The sequence below is a fragment of the Nyctereutes procyonoides genome, unplaced genomic scaffold (genome assembly GCF_905146905.1).
Source record: "Nyctereutes procyonoides isolate TBG_1078 unplaced genomic scaffold, NYPRO_anot_genome, whole genome shotgun sequence".
In the NCBI taxonomy this organism is placed as follows: Eukaryota; Metazoa; Chordata; class Mammalia; order Carnivora; family Canidae; genus Nyctereutes; species Nyctereutes procyonoides.
Window position 1 is genome coordinate 84,639,675 of NW_026575140.1, and position 24,344 is coordinate 84,664,018.

The 24,344-nt window shown below is 43.0% G+C and overlaps 1 protein-coding gene and 1 pseudogene across 8 annotated transcripts in view; both read left to right on the top strand.

The window, feature by feature from the left end:
- Positions 1 to 24,344, top strand: part of TMEM45B (transmembrane protein 45B) — a 49,439-nt gene that overhangs the window by 20,321 nt on the left and 4,774 nt on the right. For 7 of the 8 annotated variants that reach the window (XM_055305206.1, XM_055305204.1, XM_055305202.1 and 4 more), the window contains one exon: positions 22,382 to 22,578. In XM_055305206.1, the coding sequence (XP_055161181.1) occupies positions 22,398 to 22,578 (181 nt within the window). In that variant the 5' untranslated portion in view covers positions 22,382 to 22,397. Of the gene's footprint in view, positions 1 to 22,351; positions 22,579 to 24,344 lie in introns of all 8 variants that reach the window. The other variant, XM_055305209.1, reaches the window with a different exon arrangement.
- Positions 16,147 to 16,238, top strand: LOC129497962 (U6 spliceosomal RNA; annotated as a pseudogene).

Here is a 24,344-nt window from a genome sequence, read left to right on the forward strand (position 1 = left end):
CTGACTCATTGTTTCTTGTTTTATTTTTACTTTTTGTTGTTGTTCTTTGGTTTTTGGTTTACTAAAAAAACGGGGGGGGGGCGAGGGATAGATCATGCAGTGGGTGTAGAGGAAATGTTTTAAATTATAAATTCTGAGATCCAACCCAAGAAATGCTGATTATTTAGGTCTGAGTCTATAAATCTGAATTATACAAACCAACACTCCAGATCATTTGCATGCAGGTGGTCGCAGGGTCACAATTTGAAAAACGTTGAATCGGGGAGTGGTGTAGCAGAGGCACCTCCACTGTGCTTCCAAAGGTTTTCCTGCCTCGTTCCTCTTGAGGCTCTTACTTTCTTTTTTAATTTTCTATGTTGGTCAACAGAAATAAATGTATAGTCTTAAAAGTCACGAGTTCAACAAGGTTTTTACTAAGTCTGTACTGAGCTATCTCCCTAGGGGCGGCTATTTTCAATGCTCTCAGCCTCGTTTCTCTCATATTTACCACCATATTCCCCAATAACATGCTAGTCCTGGCTATTTCTCTTTCTCTTCCCAGTTCTGGATAATATCTATTGACCTCCTGCCTGGGAGGATAAGGATGTAGCTCTCTCATACCTTCATTATCCTTGCCCCATATTTGCTTCTCTTTCTTGCAAGGTCCCAATATAGTTACATCCTAATTTTTTCTGATATAACTGTGTTTCGTGTTTACATTATTATGACCCTGTAAAGGTCATTCACACCCCAGCCTTGTGATAACCATGACTTCTACACTTCCTTTCTCTTACAGCCTTTTTCTATCCCCTGGACTCAGTCATTGCTACCTCTTCTTTCAGTCGCTTTGTTTTTTGTTTGTTTGTTTGTTTGTTTGTTTTATTTTGTTTTTTTGAGCGTTCATTACAATTCTGCCTCAAGTTTTGACAGGATGGGAAAATTCCTCTCGATAAAGCTTCAACTAAGTAGTCAGTTTGATTCGCTTTTCTTGGAGGCATCTCTGGCTCAGCCTCCCATTCTCTGGGACTGGTACTTCTGAGCCCCTTGTGGCACTGGGAGCTCCCCTGGCTGCCACCTTGTCACCTGCACTGGATTCCTGTTTCCTGGATTGCATGCCTTCTCACTCAGTTCAGTTTTGCTGGAGCACAGCTTCCTGAGAAAGTGTACGTGGAGGCAGAGGTAAATTTATCCTGAAGCTGCTGAAGCCCACGGGGCCTCTGGGAGGGAAGAAAAGCCAGGTCACCACCATGAAGCATTTTTGGCACATTTTCTAAAGAGATTTTATATTTATTTATTTTTTTTAAGATTTTATTTATTCCTGAGAGATGCAGAGAGGGAGGCAGAGACACAGGCAGAGGGAGAAGCAGGTTCCATTCAGGAAGCCTGATGTGGGACTCAATCCCAGGACCCCGGGATCATAACCGGAGCCAAAGGCAGACGCTCAACCCAGGCGTCCCTCTAAAGAGATTTTAGAAGCAAGATCCACGAACCTCTAAGGCTCCCATTTGTTGTGATTTCTTTTCTCATTCTAAATAAATATTCACGTCTACACCCAAGTTTGTGTTTGTAATTTTATGACTTTTTCTTTCTTTCTTTTTTTTATTTATTTATGATAGTCACAGAGAGAGAGAGAGAGAGGCAGAGACACAGGCAGAGGGAGAAGCAGGCTCTTTGCACCGGGAGCCCGACGTGGGACTCGATCCTGGGTCTCCAGGATAGTGCCCTGGGCCAAAGGCAGGCGCCAAACCGCTGCACCACCCAGGGATCCCCCTAATTTTATGACTTTTTCTTAAAGAGGGCTCCCCAAATTATCTAAGATGCAGGCCCCACAGGACCTGGCTGGTTTTTCAGACTTTGTACATTCGAGATGCCATTTGTCATCCTTCACTTTTGATTAGTGGTTTGGCTGGTTATAGGATATTAATTGGAATTAACTTCCCCTGAGAATATTGAAAGTTTTGCCCCACTTTCTTCTACCTGTTGATCGCTCAGTTGAGAAGCTGATGTCATCCTGATTTCTGATCCCTTGTATTTTGTTTGTTTAATCTCTGAAAGTTTGTAGGGTTTTCTTTTGTTTATTCCTCATGTTTTGCTATTTCATGATGTTGTTAGTTGATATTGGCTTTGCCCCCCCCCAGTCATTGTTTTAGATACTTTAAAGGCCTTTCCAATCTGAAAAACATATTTTTCAGTTCTTTGTTTTCTTCTGTTGCATAGTTTCCTCTGTATTCCTTAGATGCTGGAGTTCTTGAATCTGCCCTCTTACTTTATCTTTGCTGTTTTTTAAAAACCTCTCATCTTTTAGTTCTGGTTAATCCTCCAACCCTCGTATTAAATTTTTACATTCTAGGGACACCCGGGTGGCTCGGTGTAATATATACTGACTCTCTCTCAGTATATACTGAGAGGGGGAGAATGAGCAGAGGGGAGCAGCAGAGGGAGAGGGAGAAGCAGACCCCCCTTTGAACAGGGAGCCTTGGAATCTCAGTTTCTCTAGCACCTAGAACCATGCTGATACATAAGAGGCCCTGGATAAATGTTGCTTGAATCAAATTGGCTCCATTATCCATTTTAAATTAACCCTTCCTACTGGTCCCTTTGCTGTTTCCTCTGCTTCTTTTACATCTTTTATGTCATTTTTCTGGAAGATGATTGAATTTGATATGTGGACGTGTTGGAAAAGAGACTGGGAAGATCTTCCACCAGGACTTCACGTAGAATTGCCAGGGGTGAAAACTCCCTGTATCATCTTACTGAAGATGTAATGATTTCTTGGGTCATCACCACACACCCTACATCTGGTGCTATCTTGACCCACAGTTCTTTTTTTTTTTAAGATTTTATTTATTTGTTCATGAGAAACACAGAGAGAGAGAAAGAAAGAGGCAGAGACACAGACAGAGGGAAAAGCAGGCTCCACGCAGGGAGCCCGACATGGGACTCGATCCTGGGTCTCCAGGATTACGCTCTGGGGCCAAAGGCAGCACTAAACTGCTGAGCCACCCGGGCTGCCCTTGACCCACAGTTCTATTTGAATGCATTTTCCCCCGGTGTTTCATGCTTCACTTGTCCTGTCCTTTGCTTCCTTCCACTCTCTTTGATCTGGCCCCTACTTTGACCCAAATCTTCTCTTTGTTCTGTTCTAACAATGTTTTTTTGCAACCCCCCCATCACCACCTTCATCTGTCATCTGGTATATTTTGCACACAGCACAGTGATGTACCCATTTCAGAAGATCTACCCTATCACGTAGACATCTTTTTAAACTAATCCAAGCCCAGAATGAAAAATCACTCTCTCTTCTGGCTGTGGTTGAGTTCGTGTCTATGGTTTGTTCCCACTGGGATTTATTTTTATATGGAAAGCTCTAGAAAAAGGGCTAAACTACAAGATCATTGTAAAACAGTAGTCTGTAGATTAGTGTTTCTCAAATGCTACCACCCACCACGGAACTTGTACTCTCATAGCATGGAGGCTTGGCTGGAAACAGCATGGCATAAGCTACAGTCTTTCTTAATGCTAAAAAGAGTATGGTACCCCAAAATACATCTCTGTTTTAATATGAAAATCATTTTCCCCAAAATCTTGAGGCAAAATTGATATTCCAGGATGATTACTCTGCTGGTAATGTGAGTCCAGATATTTGCAGCTTACCCATACACCAGTCTAGGAAGCACAGTATGAGATGATCTGTGAAGGACTCATCTGGCTCTAAAAATTATATGGAAAAAGTAATGTTAGCAGCAACCTTCCTAACGACTGGATTTAGGAGCTAGTTTCTTCATGGTTCAAAATTACAGCTAAGTTGAATCAGTTCAGTTTAGATCAAGAACTATTATTATATGGCAAGCTTAGCGCTAAGCCATGGGAAGTTTAAGATGAAGTAGATAAGATCTCTGCTCTTGAAGAACCTATGGTCTAGTGAGTAAGACACGTAAATGTATAATTTTCATATGATAGGCTAAGTGATAAAAAAAATCAACATATGTATAAGGTACTACGCGCAGGAGTGAGGCAGTAGCCCAGTCTGGAGGTTCACAGAAGGCTTTCTAGAGGAGAAAAGGCTGACCTACTGAAAATTGAGTAAAGTTAAGCCAGGTGAAGAAAAATGAAAAGAAAGTGGAGGGAATAGGATGAACAAAATGTACACTGTAAGGTTTGTGGTGGGGAGAAATGAGGCTCAAGAGACACAGGCCAAGAGGCAGGCTCTGGGCATATGCCATGCAAAGGGGCAGACTACATCTGTGTGGTGGTTACTCAATGAAATATTTTAAATTTCATAGTGGTGTGGTCAGATTTACATTTTAGGTAGATGACCCTGGTGGCAGAGTGGAAGAAAGATTTATAGATGGCAGACTTACAGGCTTTGCAGTAGCTGAGGCAAAAGACAATGAGAGCCTAAGTGAGGTCATATTGTAGGAATAGGAAGGAAACAGAAAAATTGGGGAAGCAAAATAAGCAGAATATTTTAGTCTCTTGGGAAATTGGGAGACTGCGGGGCAGAATGAGAGATGAAGGGGTATCTAGGATGAGTCATAGGAATCTGACATTAGGAGTGACTGGGTGCTAAGCCATTACCCGAGTCTGAGATACAGAAGAGAAGCCAATTTGGTGCGGAAGGAAGATGATGAATTCAGTTTGGAACATGTTAACTTTAAGGTGCCTATGAAGAATCTGTGTGTTTATGTGTGTGTCTGTCAGCTCAGCAGGTTGTTAGATACATGAGTTTGAAACTCAGGGAAGAGGTCAAGACTAGAGATAAGAGTCATGAGCGTGCAAGTGGTAATTGAACTATGGGTGTGTAGAATTCTTGCAAGAAGGAGATATACTGAAGAAGAGTGGACCAAAGTCTACTAGTGTTTGATAGGGAAAAGAAAAGTACCCTTCAAAGGGGAGGAAAATTACAGAAGATGAAGAGAACGAGGACAGAATAGTATCATGAAAGCCAAAAACAATAAACTCCAAAAATAGTGACTAAGTGACAGTGTCAACTAAAGAAAGTATCACAAGAACAAGAAAGGTCTATTCAGATAATATTTTAAAGATTTCCATTGGTGAAACAATATGGAGATCATTTGGTGACACCTACAAACACACTTTCAGTGTTGTGGTGGTGAAGGAAGAGAAGTAAAGGGAGAAAGCAATTGTCTTTCCAGGTTTCCTCCAAGAAATTTAACTGATTTTGACAATGTTTGATTGCATTACACAAAACCATCAAATTCCTTTCTATCCAAAGAAAATTTCATTTAAGTGGTAATTTAGTTCAATAATTACTGACTTTCCAAAAATTTTAATATTAGAAATGGTTTCTAATTATCTGTAAATAAACATAGTATCAGGATGCCTCGGTGGCTCCGCGGTTGCTCGTCGGTCTTCGGCTCAGGGCATGATCCTGGTCCAGGGATCGAGTTCCGCATCGGGTTCCCTACGGGGAGCCTACTACTCCCTCTGCCTATGTCTCTGCCTCTCTCATGAATAAATAAATAAATAAAATATTTTTTAAAAAAATAAATAAACCTAGTACCAAAGGCATCCACATCAGCTGTAGGCAACAAAGAACTTTCAACTCTGTACCTTGTACTTCCTCTGCATTTTACGACTAAGCAGCTCATAGAAGGAGGGGTTTTAAGCTTGTTATTTGCAGAGTAACAGAAAGCTGAGTCAGGTAGGACTGGTTGTATGCCAAAGTAAACTCAGACCAGAAGCCACCTGAGTGTTTCTGTTGGCAAGGACAGATGCAAAAAGTATAAAAACCATGTCATGGAGTAAAATTACACTATATTCTCCCCATAACTACTTGCCTACTGACTAAAAACACATCCCATTCCTATTAAAAAGATATTCAACAACTACCCTCTCCAGAGTCAGATAAAGGTTTAACATGATTCCCCTCTCCCTACTTGGAATTAGGTACTAAAAGCAAAGGACAGCAGTCTTAGTTCAATAATTATACTTTCCCCAAGAGAGAAACCCAGGTTTCTCCCCCCCATTAATTGTGGGAATAAGTGTAAGAACTCTAGAGAAGAGAAGAAACTAACATTTGTTAAATACTTACTCTAGGTAGTTGCTAGATGCTCTCCATTAACCCTCATAAGATGCTTCTGTTAAGGAACCGGTTTGGAAGAAGTGGGGCTGAAATTCAGAGATGTTGGGGAACTTGTGGAAGGTCCTACCAGTAGAAGTAGCAAAGCAAAGACTGACACTCCATAGTTCATGTTCTTTCTCTTATGCGACTATATTTCCCCTTAAAGGAACATGTAGGAACTCAGTTTCCTTTAGGCAAATCTAGGAGATAGAATGCATCTGAACCAATATAAAACTTGACTTGTGTCTTCTCTAACTTGACTTTCCTCAGGCCCATTTGTGAGTTCATATGCTTTTCAGAGACTCTTGGGCACACAGGACCACAATGTTTGGTTGATTTGACTTTTAAGTATACTGTTTTGTTCATTCTCAATCTGAGATTATTTCAAGGTTTAATGCATTCCACCCATGGAAGACACTGACATTTGGTCCTTCTTGGGAAAGAAGGTGGGAATGATAGGGTAAAGAGAGTAAGCAATGTGACCTAGCTCCATTCTAACTATATGGATGATTGGCTGCACCTGCTTCTTAGTCTGCACGTACTATTTGCTCTACCTGGCACTGTACCCACACTACTTACACTTACCTGTTTTTCAAGGAAGTTTTAGGGACACTTCCCTCTATAATCGTTCTATTTCTGATTCCAAGGTGAGTCAGAATCCTCCTTTCATTGTCATTACTCCGCATACGCTATTAAAATATTTAATGTATGTGTCATAATTGTTGAATTATTCTTTCTTCACCAGAGTTTCACCTTATTTAGGCAAGGCCCTTCTCTGAAGATTGATGAAATCCATTTTCTTTTTTTTTAAGATTTTTTTATTTATTCATGAGAGACACAGAGAGAGAGAGAGAGAGAGAGAGAGAGAGAGAGAGAGAGGCAGAGAGGCAGAGACACAGGCAGAGGGAGAAACAGGCTCCATGCAGGGAGCCTGACGTGGGACTTGATCCTAGGACTCCAGGATCATACCCTGGGCTGTGGCGACTGAGCCACCTGGGCTGCCCTGAAATCCATTTTCAAGAGTAGAAGGGTAGACAGACAAAGGCACCAACAGAATTCAGTGGGGGGAAGAAGAATCTTTTCAACAGATGGCTGGGACAGTTGGATATGCAAAAAATGAAGTTGGATCACTACCTCACACCATATACAAAAGTTATTTAAAATGGATCATAGACATAAATGTAAAAGCTAAAACTGTAAAAATCTTACAAGAAAACAGAGGAGTGAATCTTCATGCCCTTGAGTTAAGCAATGATTTCTTAGGTATGACACCAATAGCATAAATAACAAAAGAAAAAAACAGATAAACTGGACTTCATCAAAATCAGAAGCTTCTATGCTGCAAAGGACACAATAAAGTAAAAAGACAACCCACAAAAACAGAGAAAGTATTTTCAAATCATATATCTGATATGGGACTTGTATCTACAATAATATAAAGAACTATTACAATTCAATTTAAAAAAATTTAAATGGGCAATGAATTTGAATAGGCATTTCTCCAAAGAATATATACAAATGCCCAATAAGGTCACAAAAAGATGCTTCACAACACTAATCATTAGGGAAGCAAAACAAAACAAAATGATGAGATATACTTTATGAGAATGGCTAAAACAAAAAAGATGAACATTGTAAGTGTTAACAAGGATGTGGAGAAATTGGTAACCTCATACACTGCTGGTGAGATTGGAAAGTGGTGCAGCCACTTTGGAAAAGAATCTGGTCATTCCTCAAAATGTTGAACATAAAGTTATCATATGACCAAGCAATTCCACTCCTAGGTATATGCCCAAGAGAAATGAAAACATAGGTACACACAAAAATATGTACACCAATATTCATAGCATCATTATTCATAACAACCCAAATATCCATCCACAAATGAATGGATATTATGTCAACTATACATCAATTAAAAGTTTTTAAGATTAAAATTTAAAAATTAGATGAGGGATACCTGGGTGGCTCAGCAGTTTAGCGCCTGCCTTCCACCTAGGGCGCGGTCCTCGAGTCCTGGGATCAAGCCCCGCATCGGGTTCCCTGCATGGAGCCTGCTTCTCCCTCTGCTTCTCTCTCTGTGTGCATGACTCTCATGAATAAATGAATAGAATCTTAAAAAATTTAAAAAAATTAAGAAACTAGATGAGTGGACAATGTGACAGATCTGTACAATGAAGTATTATTCAATAATAAAAAGGAATGGGGTCATCTGGGTGGCTCAGGTGGTAAGCATTGAACTCTTAGTTTCGGTTCAGGTGATGATCCCTGTGTTATGAAATGGAGCCCTCCAAGCTGAGCTCCATGATCAGTGGGGAGTCTGCTTGAGGATTCTGTCTCTCCCTCTGCCTTTGCCCCTCCTCCTGCTTGCACTCTCTCTCTCTCTCTCTCCCTCTAAAAGCAACAACAATAAAAAGGAATGAAGCACTGATGCATGCTGCAAGATGGATGCACCTGGAAACCATGCTAAGTGAAAGAGGCAGAGATATATGATTCCACTTATACAAAATATCTAGAATAGGCAACCCCATGGAGACAGAAAGTAGACTAGTGATTGCAAGGGTCAGTGGGGTTGGGAGGAAATGGGGAATGACTGCTAGGGGTATGGGGTTTCTTTTGGGGCTGATGAAAATGTTCTAAAATCAGAAAGTGGTAATGGTTGCACTACTGTGAATATACAAGCAATCACTAAATTATACACTTTAAAGGAGTGAATTTTATGATATATGAATTATATGTCAACAAGGCTGTTATTTGAAAAAGAAAAAGAGAATTACCAAGAAACCACTGAGACTTCTAGAACCACAGGAGGGTGACTTTCAGATTCATTAGGAAAAACTCCCAGGAACACAAAGCAGAAATACTTAGTAAGGTTGCTGAAATCTTCATAGTGACTTCTTTGATACATATGAGTTGTCTTTTATAGTGATTTATTTATTCATGAGAAAGAGAGAGAGAGAGAGAGAGAAAGAGAAAGCAGGCTCCCCATGAAGCAGGGAGCCCAACACAGTGCTTGATCCCAGGACTTCAGGATCATGACCTGAGGCAAAGGCAGATGCTTAACCAACTGAGCCACCCAAGTGCCCCTATAATGATTTAGTAATTAAATCTATAAAACCATATGGAACTGTCAATTAAGTGATGAACAGATAAATAAAAAATGTGGTGTTATGGGCTAGATTATGCTCCCTGACCCCCAGTTCATATGTTGTTGAAGTCCTAACTCCAGTACTTCAGAAGGTGACTATTTGAAGATATGATTTTTAAAGAAGTAATTCAGTTAAAATGAGGCCATCAGGGAGGGCTCTGATCTAATCTGTTACCCTTATAAGAAGATGCCACAGGGACACACCAAGGGAAGATGTGTGTGAAGACACTGAGAGGAGACAGCCATCTCCAAGGCCAGGACAGAGGCCTCAGAAGAAGCCAACCCTGCAGACAGCTTGATCTCAGACTTCTAACATCCGGGACCATGAAAAAATAAATTCTGTTTTTTTTTTTAAACCACCCAGTGTGGGCTGCTTTGTTACAACAGCCCTAGCAAACCAATAACTGCAGTAAATGGCTGCAATGAGAGAGTTAGCCATGGAAAGGAGTAAGTAGTGATGCACGCTGCAACATGGATGAGCCTTGGAAACTTAGACTGAAAGACAGAAGCCAGGGCAGCCCGGGTGGCTCAGTGGTTTAGCGCCGCCTTCGGCCCAGGGTGTGATCCTGGAGACCCAGAATCAAGCCCCACGTCAGGCTCCCCGCATGGAGCCTGCTTTTCCCTCTGTGTCTCTGCCTCTCTCTCTCTCTCTCTCTCTCTCTCTCTCTCTCTCTCTGTGTGTGTCTCTCATGAATAAATGAATAAAATCTTTAAAAAAAAAAGTAACTTTAAAAAAAAAAAAGACAGAAGCCAGTTTCGGGGCACCTCGCTAGCTCAGTCAGGGGAACACGTGGCTCTTGATCTTTGGGGTTGTAAGTTCGAGCCCCACGCTGGGTGTAGTGATTATTTAAAGAAGTAAATGAATGACTAAACTACATTAAAAAAAAAAGCCAGTCTCAAATGACTACATGTTGTATGATTCAGTTTATATAAAATGTCCAGAATAGGTAAATCAAGAGAGATATAAAATAGATTAGTGGTTCTCTAGGGCTTTGGAGGTAGGGAGACTTGGGAAAGTCACTCATGGGTTAGGAGAATCTTTCTGTGGGTAATGAAAATGTTCTAAAACTGACTGTGGTGATTGGTTGTACAACTCCATGAATATACTCAAAACCATTGAAGTTTACACTGTCAGTGAAAATGGTATGTGAATTATAGATCTCAATAAAGCAGCTACTTAGAAGAAAAAAAAAGAGCAAGGGCACCTGGGTGGCTCAAGTGGTTGAGGGTCTGCCTTCAACCCAGAGCGTGATCCTGGGGTCTGGGGATCAAGTCCCACATCGGGCTCCCTGCATGGAGCCTGCTTCTCCCTCTGCCTGTGTCTCTGCATCTTTCTGTGAGTCTCTCATGAATAAATAAAATCTTTAAAAATAAATAAATAAAAATCCATTAAAAAAAAAAAGCATATGGAAAGCAAGGAAGAAAATTGCTAGGGAAGTAGGCTCATGCTCCATTAACAGTTCTGAATGTAGAACACTCTAGTAAATGGTAACATAAGAAACAAAGAAATAAAGGCAGCCTGACCTCTGCTTCCTTCAGAAAAAAAGCAGGATAGGAAGCTGGCCTCGAAGAGAGCAGGGTTTCATGGCCCCAGCATTATTGAGAGTTGAGCTGCGGAATTGTTGTGGGGTGTATCCTGCACATTACAAGATGCTCAGCAGCACTTCCAGTCTTTACCCACTAGATGTGTACAATGCCACCGTCATCCCCAGTCGTGACAACAACCAAAAGTGTCAGTTGCCCCCTACTGAGAATGGGGGGGACCTGGAGAAATGGAAATAAAGGTTAACCTTACAATGTAACAAACAGACCCCTGCTTGCCTGAATTTTAATTTTGGGGTCTCTTAAGGCAGGGCAGTAGGGTGTGAGTAGAAGAACATAGGCACCATTTTGAAAGAGAATATGTGTCTGATATCAGAAAGAAAAGGGGGTAGTCTGGACAGTTTTAGATAAAATTTGCCAAAATAGTGTTTGGCACCTTTTTGGTACAAATTCTGCCATTCTTTATGGCCCCATAACTTCCTCCCTGGATATAGTAAAGGTTTCCAATATTTTTTTATAGAAACTATAAAAGTGAGCACCTGGGCAGCTCAGTTGGTTAAGCAACTGCCTTTGGCTCAGGTCATGATCCCAGGCTCCCTTGTCAGGTTCCCTGCTCAGCTGGGAGCCTGCTTCTCCCCTGTCTATCACTCCTCCTGCTGTGCTTGCTCTCTCTCAAATAAAATCAAGAAAGAGGAAAGGAAAGGAAAGGAAAGGAAAGGAAAGGAAAGGAAAGGAAAGGAAAGGAAAGGAAAGGAAAGGAAAGGAAAGGAAAGGAAAGGAAAGGAAAGGAAAGGAAAGGAAAGGAGAAGAAAGAGAAGAGAAAAGGAAGAGAGAGAGAAAAGAGAAGAGAGAAGAGAAGAGAAGAGAAGAGAAGAGAAGAGAAGAGGAGAGGAGAGGAGAGGAGAGGAGAGGAGAAGAGAAGAGAAGAGAAGAGACGAGAAAAGAGAAAAAAGAAACACAACTACAAAGCCCCAGTGCCCTACCCATAACTGTTGACCCGGGATATTTCTGTAGGACTCATAACAACTTAGGTTATGCTGGATAAGAACGAACTGCAAAGTTTAGTGGCTCATTACACCTGTTCATTTTTCGCAGGCCACGTGTTCATCATGGCTTGTGTGGGGCTCTGCTCCCTGTCTCCTCACTCTGGGATCTAGGCTGATGGAAGAGCTACTGTCATGAACATTGACAGAATGTGGTAAAGGGAAGTGTGTTCTGGGGTCTTGAGCTGCCAATTATGTGTTTCTGCCCATCCCCAACACGTGTCACTTCTGCCCAGAATTCAGAAGACCCCACCCAAGCACAGGAAGGCCCGAAAGTGCAGTCATACCATGTGATTAGAAGACAGAGAGCCAGAAATACTTAATGAATAGTGTTAAATACCCTTAAAGTACTCGTCCGTATTGCCTTCCCAGTTCATATCATCATCTAGTTGAATACATCTGGAATACATATATGCAGGACGTTACCATTGGTGCTCAAAATAGGGCCCTCTTATAAGTAGTCTTTTCCATCTTGCTTGTCTAGGCCGACTATCTCATGGGAAACCTTCTAGGGCAGCTGGTGTAGCTCTAAGTCATTCTTTTTAATGATTTAATGATAATATCTCACGGTGAAGATAAACCATAATTAGGTCAAATGTATGGCTAGAACTAAGAAGAGGTCCAGGTTCTCTGGGATATTTGGTAATCTATAAATTTTGTATCCTGTCATCTCAGACTGGGAGAAATTGGCTTTAATTCCTGCCCCCCATCGTGACTGCCAAGTCCTTTGTTCTGATGTTAGAGAGTGCTGAGTGCTAAGCCCAGGCACTCAAGGAAGAAAATAAAATTCGATTTTCTTGTTTTTCTAATTCTCTCGCTCATTTACATACATCCTTTCACTACTTTGTCTAAAATAAGGGAAAATGTGGACTACGTTTAAGAACAAAGGGCACCGTATCAAGTTTTATTTTTAAGTACAGGCAAACGGCACCAACCATAATTTCTCCTCACCTCCACTCACTGCCTCTCTCTACTTCTGTGACTCTTCTGTCCTTTATTCCCTGTCCTCCACTCTTCCTTACTCTTCCCTTCCTTTTTCTCTTCTGGACACCTTCAACTGGTCTTCTGTTTCACTTATCTCAAAAACAGAGAATGTAGAAGGGGAAATGGTTAAAGATAAGGAGGACAAGAAAAAGCATGTCAAACTCTTATGCAAATTATGTTCCTTTTCCCGTGATCTTAGGACCAGAAAAGTTGCCCAAACTTCTCAGTTGCCAGCTTTCACTTAAAGCTACTACCTCTCCAGAACACTCAGTCCTCCCTTTACATTCCCATTCTATCTCATGCAATATCAAAAAAAAAAAAGAGCAAATATATTAAAATAAGAAAGTTAGGAAGCTTGTCTTTGCAGAAGCACTTTATGATGTTTTCCATTCTGTGGGTCTTCCTTAGATTTTTTTAAATCCCGGGGCTGTGGGACGCATTGGGGGCTTGGTAGTTAAGCATCTGCCTTCAGCTCAGGGCATGATGAGTCCCGCTTGGGGCTCCCCGTAGGGAGCCTGCTTCTCCTTCTGCCTCTGTCTCTGCCTCTCTCTGTGTCTCATGAATAAATAAATAAAATATTTGTTAAAGTAAATCTATAAATCTCAGAGTTGTGAGTTCAAGCCCTATGGAGTCTTCCAAAAAGAAAAAAAAAAAAGCTGATCTCAAATCAAGAGTTGGATTTTTATCAGACTGAGCTTCCCAGGCACCTCTGAAGTATTTTATAGTGTAATTCTAAAGAGTTTATCCCTTAAACATTTGCTTTTTTAATGTTTATTTTTAAATTGTTTTATAAAGGGACACCTGGGTGGCTCAATGGTTGAGCATCTCCCTTTGGCTTAGGGTGTGATCCCGGGAGGCTGCTTCTCTCTCTGCCTCTGTCTGTGTCTCTCATGAATAAATAAATAAAATCTTGGGGCAGCCCCAGTGGCTCAGCGGTTTAGCGCGACCTATGGCCCAGGGTGTGATCCTGGAGACCTGGGATCCAGTCCCGCGACAGGCTCCTTGCATAGAGCCTGCTTCTCCCTCTGCTTGTGTCTGTGTCTCTCATGAATAAATAAATAAAATCTTTAAATAAATAAAATAAATAAATAAATAAATAAATAAAATCTTTAATAAATAAATAATTTTTTAACAGCTAGACTCTCAGGGACTTAGCCTATTTGAATGGTGTTATCCAAATTATTAGAAGTCTTTATTTTTCTATTCAAAGTGAGTTACTGCCTTGTTCCTCCTTGTTGGAACTGACCCGTTCTCTATCTCTACCACATGTCCTAATCAAATAAACTAATCTAATAATTGGTTATTGCAAGGAATCTCTCTCCCTGCTCCTCTCCTTCACCAAATCAAGGTCCTCAGCCTTCCAAGTAGCATAAGTTTAGAAATAGTTTCTACGATATACTGCCATCCACTAACATGAATCTGAAACCAGGCAAAAGGGAAGGGTGGGGCTTGACAACTTGGTATGAACAGACAAGGACTCTGCTTTTATTCAGGGTATTGCTCCTCAGAAAAATGGGGAAGGACAGGAAGGATTTGCAAAGCTGGTTTTTCTGCACTTCTGGCTGTAACAGGCTTGATCATAAGAGGGACCTGTGTTAAACATTAAACAAAAATGGAGACCCTTTTTTTTTTTTAATGTTGATCAATATAGGGTTTTAAAGGAATGAGAAGAGGGCCTTCCAGTTATGGCAGCATGAATAGATAGGCAATTTCTTTCTGCAAAAACAAAACAAAAAAAATGTATAAAACTAGGCAAAATTGTTAAAACCAGCCATTTCCAGGAACTGGAATTTAACCAAAGTCAAACAACAAATTAAGAAGCTGTTGTGACTCAGTTAAACGAATATTTGTTGGGGCAGCCCGGGTGGCCCAGTGGTTTAGCACCACCTTCAGCCTAGGGCCTGATTCTGGAGACCCGGGATAGAGTCCCACATCAGGCTCCCTGCATGGAGCCTGCTTCTCCCTCTGCCTGTGTCTCTTCCTCTTTCTCTGTCTCTCTCTCTGTGTGTCTGTCATGAATAAATAAAATCTTTAAAAAAAAAACACGAATATTTGTTAAGTAGAGTCACGGGGTGTCTGTTGGTAAGTCTCTGTGCAAAAAAGGATTACTATCGAAATAGAGAATTTTACTTCTTACAGGTTCTGGAGAAGATTCAAGGCACGCTGCAAGGGGCCATCTCGGGAGGTCAAAGCAGAGCGCCTTGGTAGAGAGTGTGACAGGACCTGGGGCACATACCTTTATAGGGTCAAGTGGAACCCTTGGGATTCCCAGGCTGAGCCTGGATTGGTTAGTTCAAACCAGAAAGAACAGGAGTTTGATAAGCTTCTCAGGGGTCTTATGTAAGGATGCACAAGGGGAAGGCCCTAGGAGGTGGGGGGAGACTGCTCACCTCAAGGGCCACTGGGGGCCGTATCAGGAACTTAGGTTTACTCAGGAGTCTGCTGTGTTCTCTGGGCAATGATCGCAAGACAGCTCACGGCAGTTCAAGGCCCCTGAAGGCCACCTGGCCACACAATATTATGGAGTAGTTCAGCTCAACTCTCAAAAGAAGCTTTTATTTCTGAAAAGCTCCTAGATCTTCAGGTAGAAGCAGCTGGAGGCCATGGCCTTTTCCCTGAGGCTGCTGCCTTTACTCATTCAATGACTTTTAAGTAATGTGCTGCTCGCTCTGAAAACAAGGCGTTTTGCTGCCAAGGGAAACATGCAATTCAGGGTGGTAGCTGAGGGGCTGAAAATCCTTGGCTCTATGGGTTCAACAAGGAAATGAGCAGGGAAGAAGGGGTATATATAGAGAGAAGGGGAGTCAGAAAACATAATTGAAGAAATAATGGCTGGACACTTCCCAAGTCTGATGAAAAATATTAAACTATGGACTCAAGAAGCTCAGCCAAGATCAAACACACCAACGAAACACAAAAAGAATCACACAAAGATGGATCATAGTCAAACTGCTGAAAGCCAAAGATAACAGGAAAATCTTGAAAGCAGGGAAAGAAGTGACGGTAACTCACTGGGGAATAACAAGATCATTAATAGCTGACTTCTCATCAGCCAGAAGCCAGTGGAATGACATGATCAAAGTGTTGAAAGGAAAAACTGCCAACTAAGAATTCTATATCCAGCCTAACTATTCTTCAAAAATGAAGGTGAAATAAGATATTTCCAAATAAACAAAAGTGAAAGAATTCATTGGTAATGGAACTGCTTTATAATAAATATTAAAGGATATCCTTCATGTTGGAAGTAAATGAGATCAGAGGGTTATTCAAATGCACAGGAAGGAATGAAGAACCCAAGAAATGGTAAATATGTAATTAAATATAAGACTAGATATCTGTCTCTACTTCCTGAAAAATGGAAGACTGTTTAGCACAAGTACTAAAATTAGAATGATATAGATTAGCAAGGCTCCTGCACAAGCATGACATGCAAATTTGTGAAGTGTTCCATATTTTTTTGAATTACTATATTGTGTGTCTAAAACTAATATTATACATATGTTAACTACACTGGAATTAAAATTAAAAACGTAATAAAGTTTAGAGCACCTGGGTGGCTCAGTCGGTTAAGCATCTGCTTTCAGCTCAGGTCATGATCAGTTCTTCCCAACTAGATCCATAGATTAAATGCAATCTCAATCAAGCTCCCAGCAAGTTATTTCATGGCTACAGACATATGGATTCTAAAGTTTATATGGAGGGGAGGGGCAAGATGGCGGAAGAGCAGGGTCCCCAAATCACCTGTCCCCACCAAATTACCTAGATAACCTTCAAACCATCCTGAAAATTTACGAATTCGGCCTGAGATGTAAAGAGAGACCAGCTGGAATGCTACAGTGAGAAGAGTCCGCGCTTCTATCAAGGTAGGAAGACGGGGAAAAAGAAATAAAGGAACAAAAGGCCTCCGAGGGGGAGGGGCCCCGCGAGGAGCCGGGCTGAGGCCGGGGCGAGTGTCCCCAGGACAGGAGAGCCCCGTCCCGGAGGAGCAGGAGCTGCACCAACCTTCCCGGGCGGGTGGAAAGGGGCTCACAGGGAGTTAGAGCAGGACCCAGGAGAGCGGGGATGCCCTCGGGCTCCCTGGGACACTAACAGACACCTGCGAGCGCAGGAGAGTGCTCCGAGCTCCCTAAGGGCTGCAGCGCGCACAGCGGGACAGGAGCAGCTTGGAGGGGCTCGGGCGGCGGCACCGCGGAGGGGGCTGCGGGGCGGGAGCGCGAATCCAACACGCAGGCCCCGGAGCACAGGGCGCCGGGACACAGCCCAGGATCCGGCCTCCCCCGGGACAGGCAGAGGCCGGGAGGGCCCAGGACAGCAAGGACGCTCCTGCCCCGAGCTGAGCAGATCAGCGGCCCCGCCCCGGAGCCTCCAGGCCCTGCGGACGGAGAGCCGAGAGCCCCGAGCCCCGTAGTTCCTGCGGAGGCTGAATCCAGGCTTCCAGAGCTGCCATAGCCACTGGGGCTGTTCCTCCTGGGGCCCCACGGGGTAAACAACCCCCACTGAGCCCGGCAGCAGGCAGGGGCAGAGCAGCTCCCCCAAGTGCTAACACCTGAAAATCAGCACAGCAGGCCCCTCCCCCAGAAGACCAGCTAGACGGACCAGTGATACTCCCCCGTGTTCCAATACAACTTGTTTTTGGCCACTCTGCACTGAGCAAAATGACTAGAAGGAAAACCTCACCTCAAAAGAAAGAATCAGAAACAGCCCTCTCTCCCACAGAGTTACAAAATCTGGATTACACTTCAATGTCAGAAAGCCAATTCAGAAGCACCATTATACAGCTACTGGTGGCTCTAGAAAAAAGCATTAAGGACTCACGAGACTTCATGACTGCAGAATTTAGATCCAATCAGGCAGAAATTAAAAATCAATTGAATGAGATGCAATCCAAACTAGAAGTCCTAACGACGAGGGTTAACGAGGTGGAAGAACGAGTGAGTGACATAGAAGACAAGTTAATGGCAAAGAGGGAAACTGAGGAAAAAAGAGACAATCAATTAAGGGACCATGAAGACAGATTAAGGCAAATAAATGACAGTCTAAGGAAGAAAAACCTACGTTTAATTGGGGTTCCCGAGGGCGCCGAAAGGGACAGAGGGCCAGAATATGTATTTGAACAAATCCTAGCTGAAAACTTTCCCAATCTGGGAAGGGAAACAGGCATTCAGATCCAGGAAATAGAGAGATCCCCCCCTAAAATCAATAAAAACCGTTCAACACCTCGACATTTAATAGTGAAGCTTGCAAATTCCAAAGATAAAGAGAAGATCCTTAAAGCAGCAAGAGACAAGAAGTCCCTGACTTTCATGGGGAGGAATATTAGGGTAACAGCAGACCTCTCCACAGAGACGTGGCAGGCCAGAAAGGGCTGGCAGGATATATTCAGGGTCCTAAATGAGAAGAACATGCAACCAAGAATACTTTATCCAGCAAGGCTCTCATTCAAAATGGAAGGAGAGATAAAGAGCTTCCAAGACAGGCAGGAACTGAAAGAATATGTGACCTCCAAACCAGCTCTGCAAGAAATTTTAAGGGGGACTCTTAAAATTCCCCTTTAAGAAGAAGTCCAGTGGAACAATCCACAAAAACAAGGACTAAATAGATATCATGATGACACTAAACTCATATCTGTCAATAGTAACTCTGAACGTGAATGGGCTTAATGACCCCATCAAAAGGCGCAGGGTTTCAGACTGGATAAAAAAGCAGGACCCATCTATTTGCTGTCTACAAGAGACTCATTTTAGACAGAAGGACACCTACAACCTGAAAATAAAAGGTTGGAGAACCATTTACCATTCAAATGGTTCTCAAAATATACCCTAAAAACTATAGAACACTTCTGAAAGAAATTGAGGAAGACACAAAGAGATGGAAAAATATTCCATGCTCATGGATTGGCAGAATTAATATTGTGAAAATGTCAATGTTACCCAGGGCAATTTACACGTATAATGCAATCCCTATCAAAATACCATGGACTTTCTTCAGAGACTTAGAACAAATTATTTTAAGATTTTTGTGGAATCAGAAAAGACCCCAAACAGCCAGGGGAATTTTAAAAAAGAAAACCATATCTGGGGGCATCACAATGCCAGATTTCAGGTTGTACTACAAAGCTGTGTTCATCAAGACAGTGTGGTACTGGCACAAAAACAGACATATAGATCAATGGAACAGAACAGAGAACCCAGAAGTGGACCCTGAACTTTATGGTCAACTAATATTCGATAAAGGAGGAAAGACTATCCATTGGAAGAAAGACAGTCTCTTCAATAAATGGTGCTGGGAAAATTGGACATCCACATGCAGAAGAATGAAACTGGACCACTCTCTTGCACCATACACAAAGATAAACTCAAAATAGATGAAAGATCTAAATGTGAGACAAGATTCCATCAAAATCCCAGAGGAGAACTCAGGCAACACCCTTTTTGAACTTGGCCACAGTAACCGGAGAAGGACAAACAGTGTATGTTCTCATTCATTTGGGGAATATGAATAATAGTGAAAGGGAATATAAGGGAAGGGAGAAGAAAGGTGTGAGAAATATCAGAAAGGGAGACAGAACATAAAGACTTCTAACTCTGGGAAATGAACTAGGGGTGGTGGAGGGGGAGGAGGACGGGGGGTGGGGGTGAATGGGTGACGGGCACTGAGGGGTACACTTGACGGGATGAGCACTGGGTGTTATTCTGTATGTTGGTAAATTGAACACCAATAAAAATTAATTTATAAAATTAAAAAAATAAATAAATAAATAAAGTTTATATGGAAGGGGCACCTGGGTGGCTCAGTCGGTTAAGCGCCTGCCCTCAGCTCAGGTCATGATCTCCGGGTCCTGGGATCGAGTCCCATGTTGGGCTCTCTGCTCAGCAGGGAGTCTGCTTCTCTCTCTCCCTCTGCCCCTCTCCCGCTTGTGCTAGTTCTCTCTCTCTCTCTCTCTCTCTCTCTCTCTCTCTCTCTCTCTCAAATAAATCTTTAAAAAAAAAAAAAACAAATCAAGCCACAGAGGAAACTGAAGTGCATATTACTAAATGAGAAGCCAATCTGAAGAGGCTACATAACATACAAATCCAATGTCTGACATTCTGGAAAAAGCAAAACTATGGCGGCAGTAAAAAGGGGTGGTGTCAGGGGAGTGGGAGGGGGAGAGATGAATGGACAGAGCACAGACAATTTTTAGGGCACTGAAAATACTGTGTGATATTTATAATGACAGAAACAAGTCATTATAATTTTGTCCAAGTCCATAGAATGCACATCAAGAGTGAGCCCTAGGGGCGCCTGGGTGGCTCAGTCCGTTAAGCATCTGTCTTCAGCCAGGTCATGGTCCCCAGGTCCTGGATCCAGCCCCGTGTCAGGCTCCCTGCCACCATGCTCACATCGTTTCTGTCTCTCTCTCTAATAAATAAAATCTTTAAAAGTAAAAAGAGTGAATCCTAAGGTAAACTGTGACCTTGGAGTGGTTATGACATGTCAATGTGGATTCATCTATGGTTTTAAAAAAAAAAGAAAGAAATACTAATCTGGTGAGTGACATCAATGAGGAAGACCACGCATGTGTGCAGGCAAGGGGTATATGAAAAATCTCTGTACCTTACTCTGAATTTTGTTGTACCTAAAACAGCTCTAAAAAAATGGTGAAAACAACACAATATACTACATGGATGAGCATGTATTCCTTCCACAAATATTTGATAGTGACCCATGCAAACTTTAAAGAACATTAAGAAGTAGACCTGGATGCCATTTGGTAGGTAGTGATTAACTGTGAATAATAAACATACGATAAACTCTCTAAAAAATAAAAAAAAAAAGTAGACCTGAATTGAAAAGTGGGACATGCCTACATCTTTACACAATGTAGTCAGGGAATAAAGGAACATTTGGACAGAGACCTGAGTCAAGTGAAGGCGAGGCCTGTTGGCTGTCTGTGGGAAACCGGGTAGGAATAACACAGAGCCCCAAAGCCCGAGCTGCCTGTACTTGGGAATGGGAGGCAATGGACGGGACCCCAAGGTGCAGGCTGGAGGGGCAGGAGAGGTCAATGAGATAGCTCAGGATCGCAGAGGGCTTAGCGGCCCTGGTAAGGACTCTGAATCTACAGATGATCTAGGCAAATGACTGTCAGGTGACCACGGTGGACGTGAAGAGGAGGGAGAGGCTAGGCTGGCAGAGAGCCCGAGGACCCCGGGTAGATGATGACTCATAAAGATAAATGGACAAATGGCAGCGTTCACAAACTCATGAGAAATCATGCACGTAAATACCAGATGAAACCATGGAAAGGGTGTAAAAGTGGCTTCACTGGTGGGTGAGGAAGTCGGAGCACAAGGCTGCTGCTTCTCACTATAGGCCTTTTAAATATGATTTGACTTCTTAACTCTAAGGGTTTTTTTTTTAAAGCTTGTGAAAGTTCTTGCTGAAGGGTGGAAACCTCAACTGTAGATGCATCGGATGTGAAATAGCCCGGACCTTGGAGCCAGTGATAGGAGAGTGGAAGCCCTGATGGCCAGGGTTGGACTAGTCTGTGCAGATCACAGGCACTTGATGCTCCTCCCGGGAACACAATGGGATAAAAATAAATCATGCCTGACATCTTTTTTGGAGTAAGACGGTGTTTATAGAATTATTTTTACTTCCACCAAATTTGAATCATATTGACCATATACCTAAACTAGAAGACTACATCAGATCTCTAATTTTTCAAATTACTTTCAAATTTAGGTGGAAGGGGCGCCTGGGTGCCTCAGTCAGTTAAGCATCTTACTCTTGATTTCAGCTCGGATCATGATCTTAGGCTCATGAGATTGAGCCCCCCGGGGGGGCTCCATACTCAGCAGGGAGCCTGCCTGAGATTCTCTCTCTCCCTCTGCTCCTCCCACTCCTGCTCACTCCAGCTCTCTCTCAAATAAGTCCTTAAAAAAATAGGTGGAAAATGATACTGTGCTTTCATTTGCACATCTTCAATTAAAAGGAGACTTATCTATTTGCATCATTTTGTGAATTGCACATTCCTATCTCTTGCCCATTTTTCTGGTCTTTTTCTTACTAATTTGCAAAAGACTAACACATTAGCCATTTATCGTAACTATTACAAACGTCTTCCTGACCTGTTTGCCTTCTGATGTATTTGATACGTAAAATATTTATGTAGGTAAATATTTTTAGGCTTTCCTACCCTGTGATCAGTAAATATCTATCTTCTTCCCCAACACCTCCTTTTATTTTATCCATTTTTTTTTAAGATTCTATTGGAGAGAGATAGAACGAGCAGGGAGGCGGCAGAGGGGAGGAGGAGGAGCAGGCCCCCCACTGAGCAGGGTGCCTGCCATCAGGCTCGATCCCAGGACCCTGAGCCACCCAGGTGCTCCTATTTTACCCATGTTTTTAAAGCCTAAGGGCCAGAGGTATTCTTTTGGGCACTTACTCAGCAGACAAGACTTCAATGACATAACACGAAGGCTTATGAAAATGAGTGGATCCTTCTTAATATGGCTTATGATTTAGAATCCTCAGTCACATACGGTGTTTCCTGCCAATATATCTATTTGTGTTCTCTTCATGCAGCCACCTGACAGCTGTCCCCTGTTTTCTCAGGTGCTCAAGAACAGTGATGGCAAACTTCAAGGGCCATGCTCTCCCAGGGAGTTTCTTCTTGATAGTTGGACTGTGGTGGTCAGTGAAGTACCCACTGATGTACTTCCGCCAGAAGGGGAAGAGAAGCCAACTGACTCATTACCATCAGCGTCTTGAGATCATTGAAGCCGCGATCAGAACTTTGTTTTCAGTTGTTGGTAAGAAGGGGGCCGTATGGTCCAGGGGATCGCCCCATCACACCCCGAAACTTTAACCCACTTTCTGGACCCTGTGAAATGGCTGTTTCCATGGGCAGATAATAGAACAAGGGTTTTCAGTTGGCCATGACATATTTTATAGAGTCTGTTGTGTCCTGAGCTTTGTGACTATTAACAGCACCTGACATCACAGTGCACCATGAAAAACTACCAAATGAACTACATTCTTTGCCCTAGAAGGATGTAGGTGTAAGTTGTAGGAACAGAAGACATACTTAAGGAAAAAGATAAAACACAAGTTAGAAAAAAATAATAAGAGCAAGCTCACGTACATGAGCTAAGGGAAAGTACTAAGTGGAATTTGGTTTCAGAAAAGTCATCATGTTTCCAGTTGTTCCTCCACTAGAATCTTAAGAGTAGTTACCACCTAACTCATACCCTCCACCCCCACATCTCAAGCAATCACAAAAATGGGGACTGTATGCCAGACGGCCGGTAAGAGAGGCAGGGGCAGGGACTGAAGGAACCAACAGAGGGCTGTCTGGAAGGGATCTCCCTTTACTGTGCCCCGTTCCAACAAAACCCACACACTCCCACTGACTCGCCATCCATTCCACCCCACTAGTGGCCACGTGAGAAGGTGCCTGCCATGCCAACAGCACAAAGTGTTCTTCGTCCGCACCAGCCCGTCATGGGGGGGGGGGCGGGGGGGGGGCTTCATTCTGCAACTGCACCTAGCCACTTGTCATCTTAGGCCCACAGTGTCTCAGGAGGAACTGAAGTAACACCAGGAGCTCCTTCTGGAGCATGCAAAGGCACTTAGCTTTGTTTGCCCAGTCCTGCTGAATTTTCCCATCCACCAGTCATTCGGGCATCTCCTCTTTCTGGAGTCGAGAAGTGACAGGAACTACACAGCTTCAGTGCTAAGGACAGCATCCACGCTGCCGAGAAAACGAGAGCTGGCAAAGTATCTGGCCTCTGCTGGGTGCAAATACTACTCATTCAACAGTATCTCCCTGAGCTCCCACCCAGTACAGGAACTCACTCTTCCAGGTTTGGGAGACACGGCTGGGGGAACCAGAGTCCCTGCCCTCACAGGGCTTCTGTTCTGGTGCAGTGGGACTTCCATCTCCGGGCTCCTCTCCACCAACTCCTTGATCCTTCACACATAAATCAGGGAGAGGCTGGGTTTAAGAAAAAACTGTTTGGGGAACAGGGTCCAGAAGGTTGTCATGGAGGATTATTCTAGGCCCCAAGGACATGTTGAGTACCAGGCATAAAGGCCAATCTCTTGCCTTCCAAAACAGGTGATGGAGCAGAAGAGCTAAGAACTGCGAGCCTCCCGGTTCCCCCAGTGTTTAGGACACGGGGCCCTGAAGCCATGGGAAGGACTCACAGAGCTCACTCTGTGCTCAGGAAAACCACTCGCTTGAGGTCTCCCTGAGGACCACATACCTGGGCATTTTCAAAAAGGGCTTTCAGAAGGGCTTTTCACCCCTTTGCGCATGCACAAGTATCTCTACAACCAGGGTATCTCGGCTGGGATTCCATTATTTTCAACCTAATGGTTTCTTTCCAGGATTTTTGCTCACTTAGCCCAAAGATTAATGTATCAGCTACCTTCTCACTTACGTGGTAAGTGCCTTGCTTTCCGCTAAGCGACTAGGCAAATATCCTGTGGACCCAGGTGGCTGTTGCTATGGCTGCTTCCCTCACACCCCAACCCCCAAAGGAACGACAAAGGCCAGGGGTCTATGCAGGTTCCT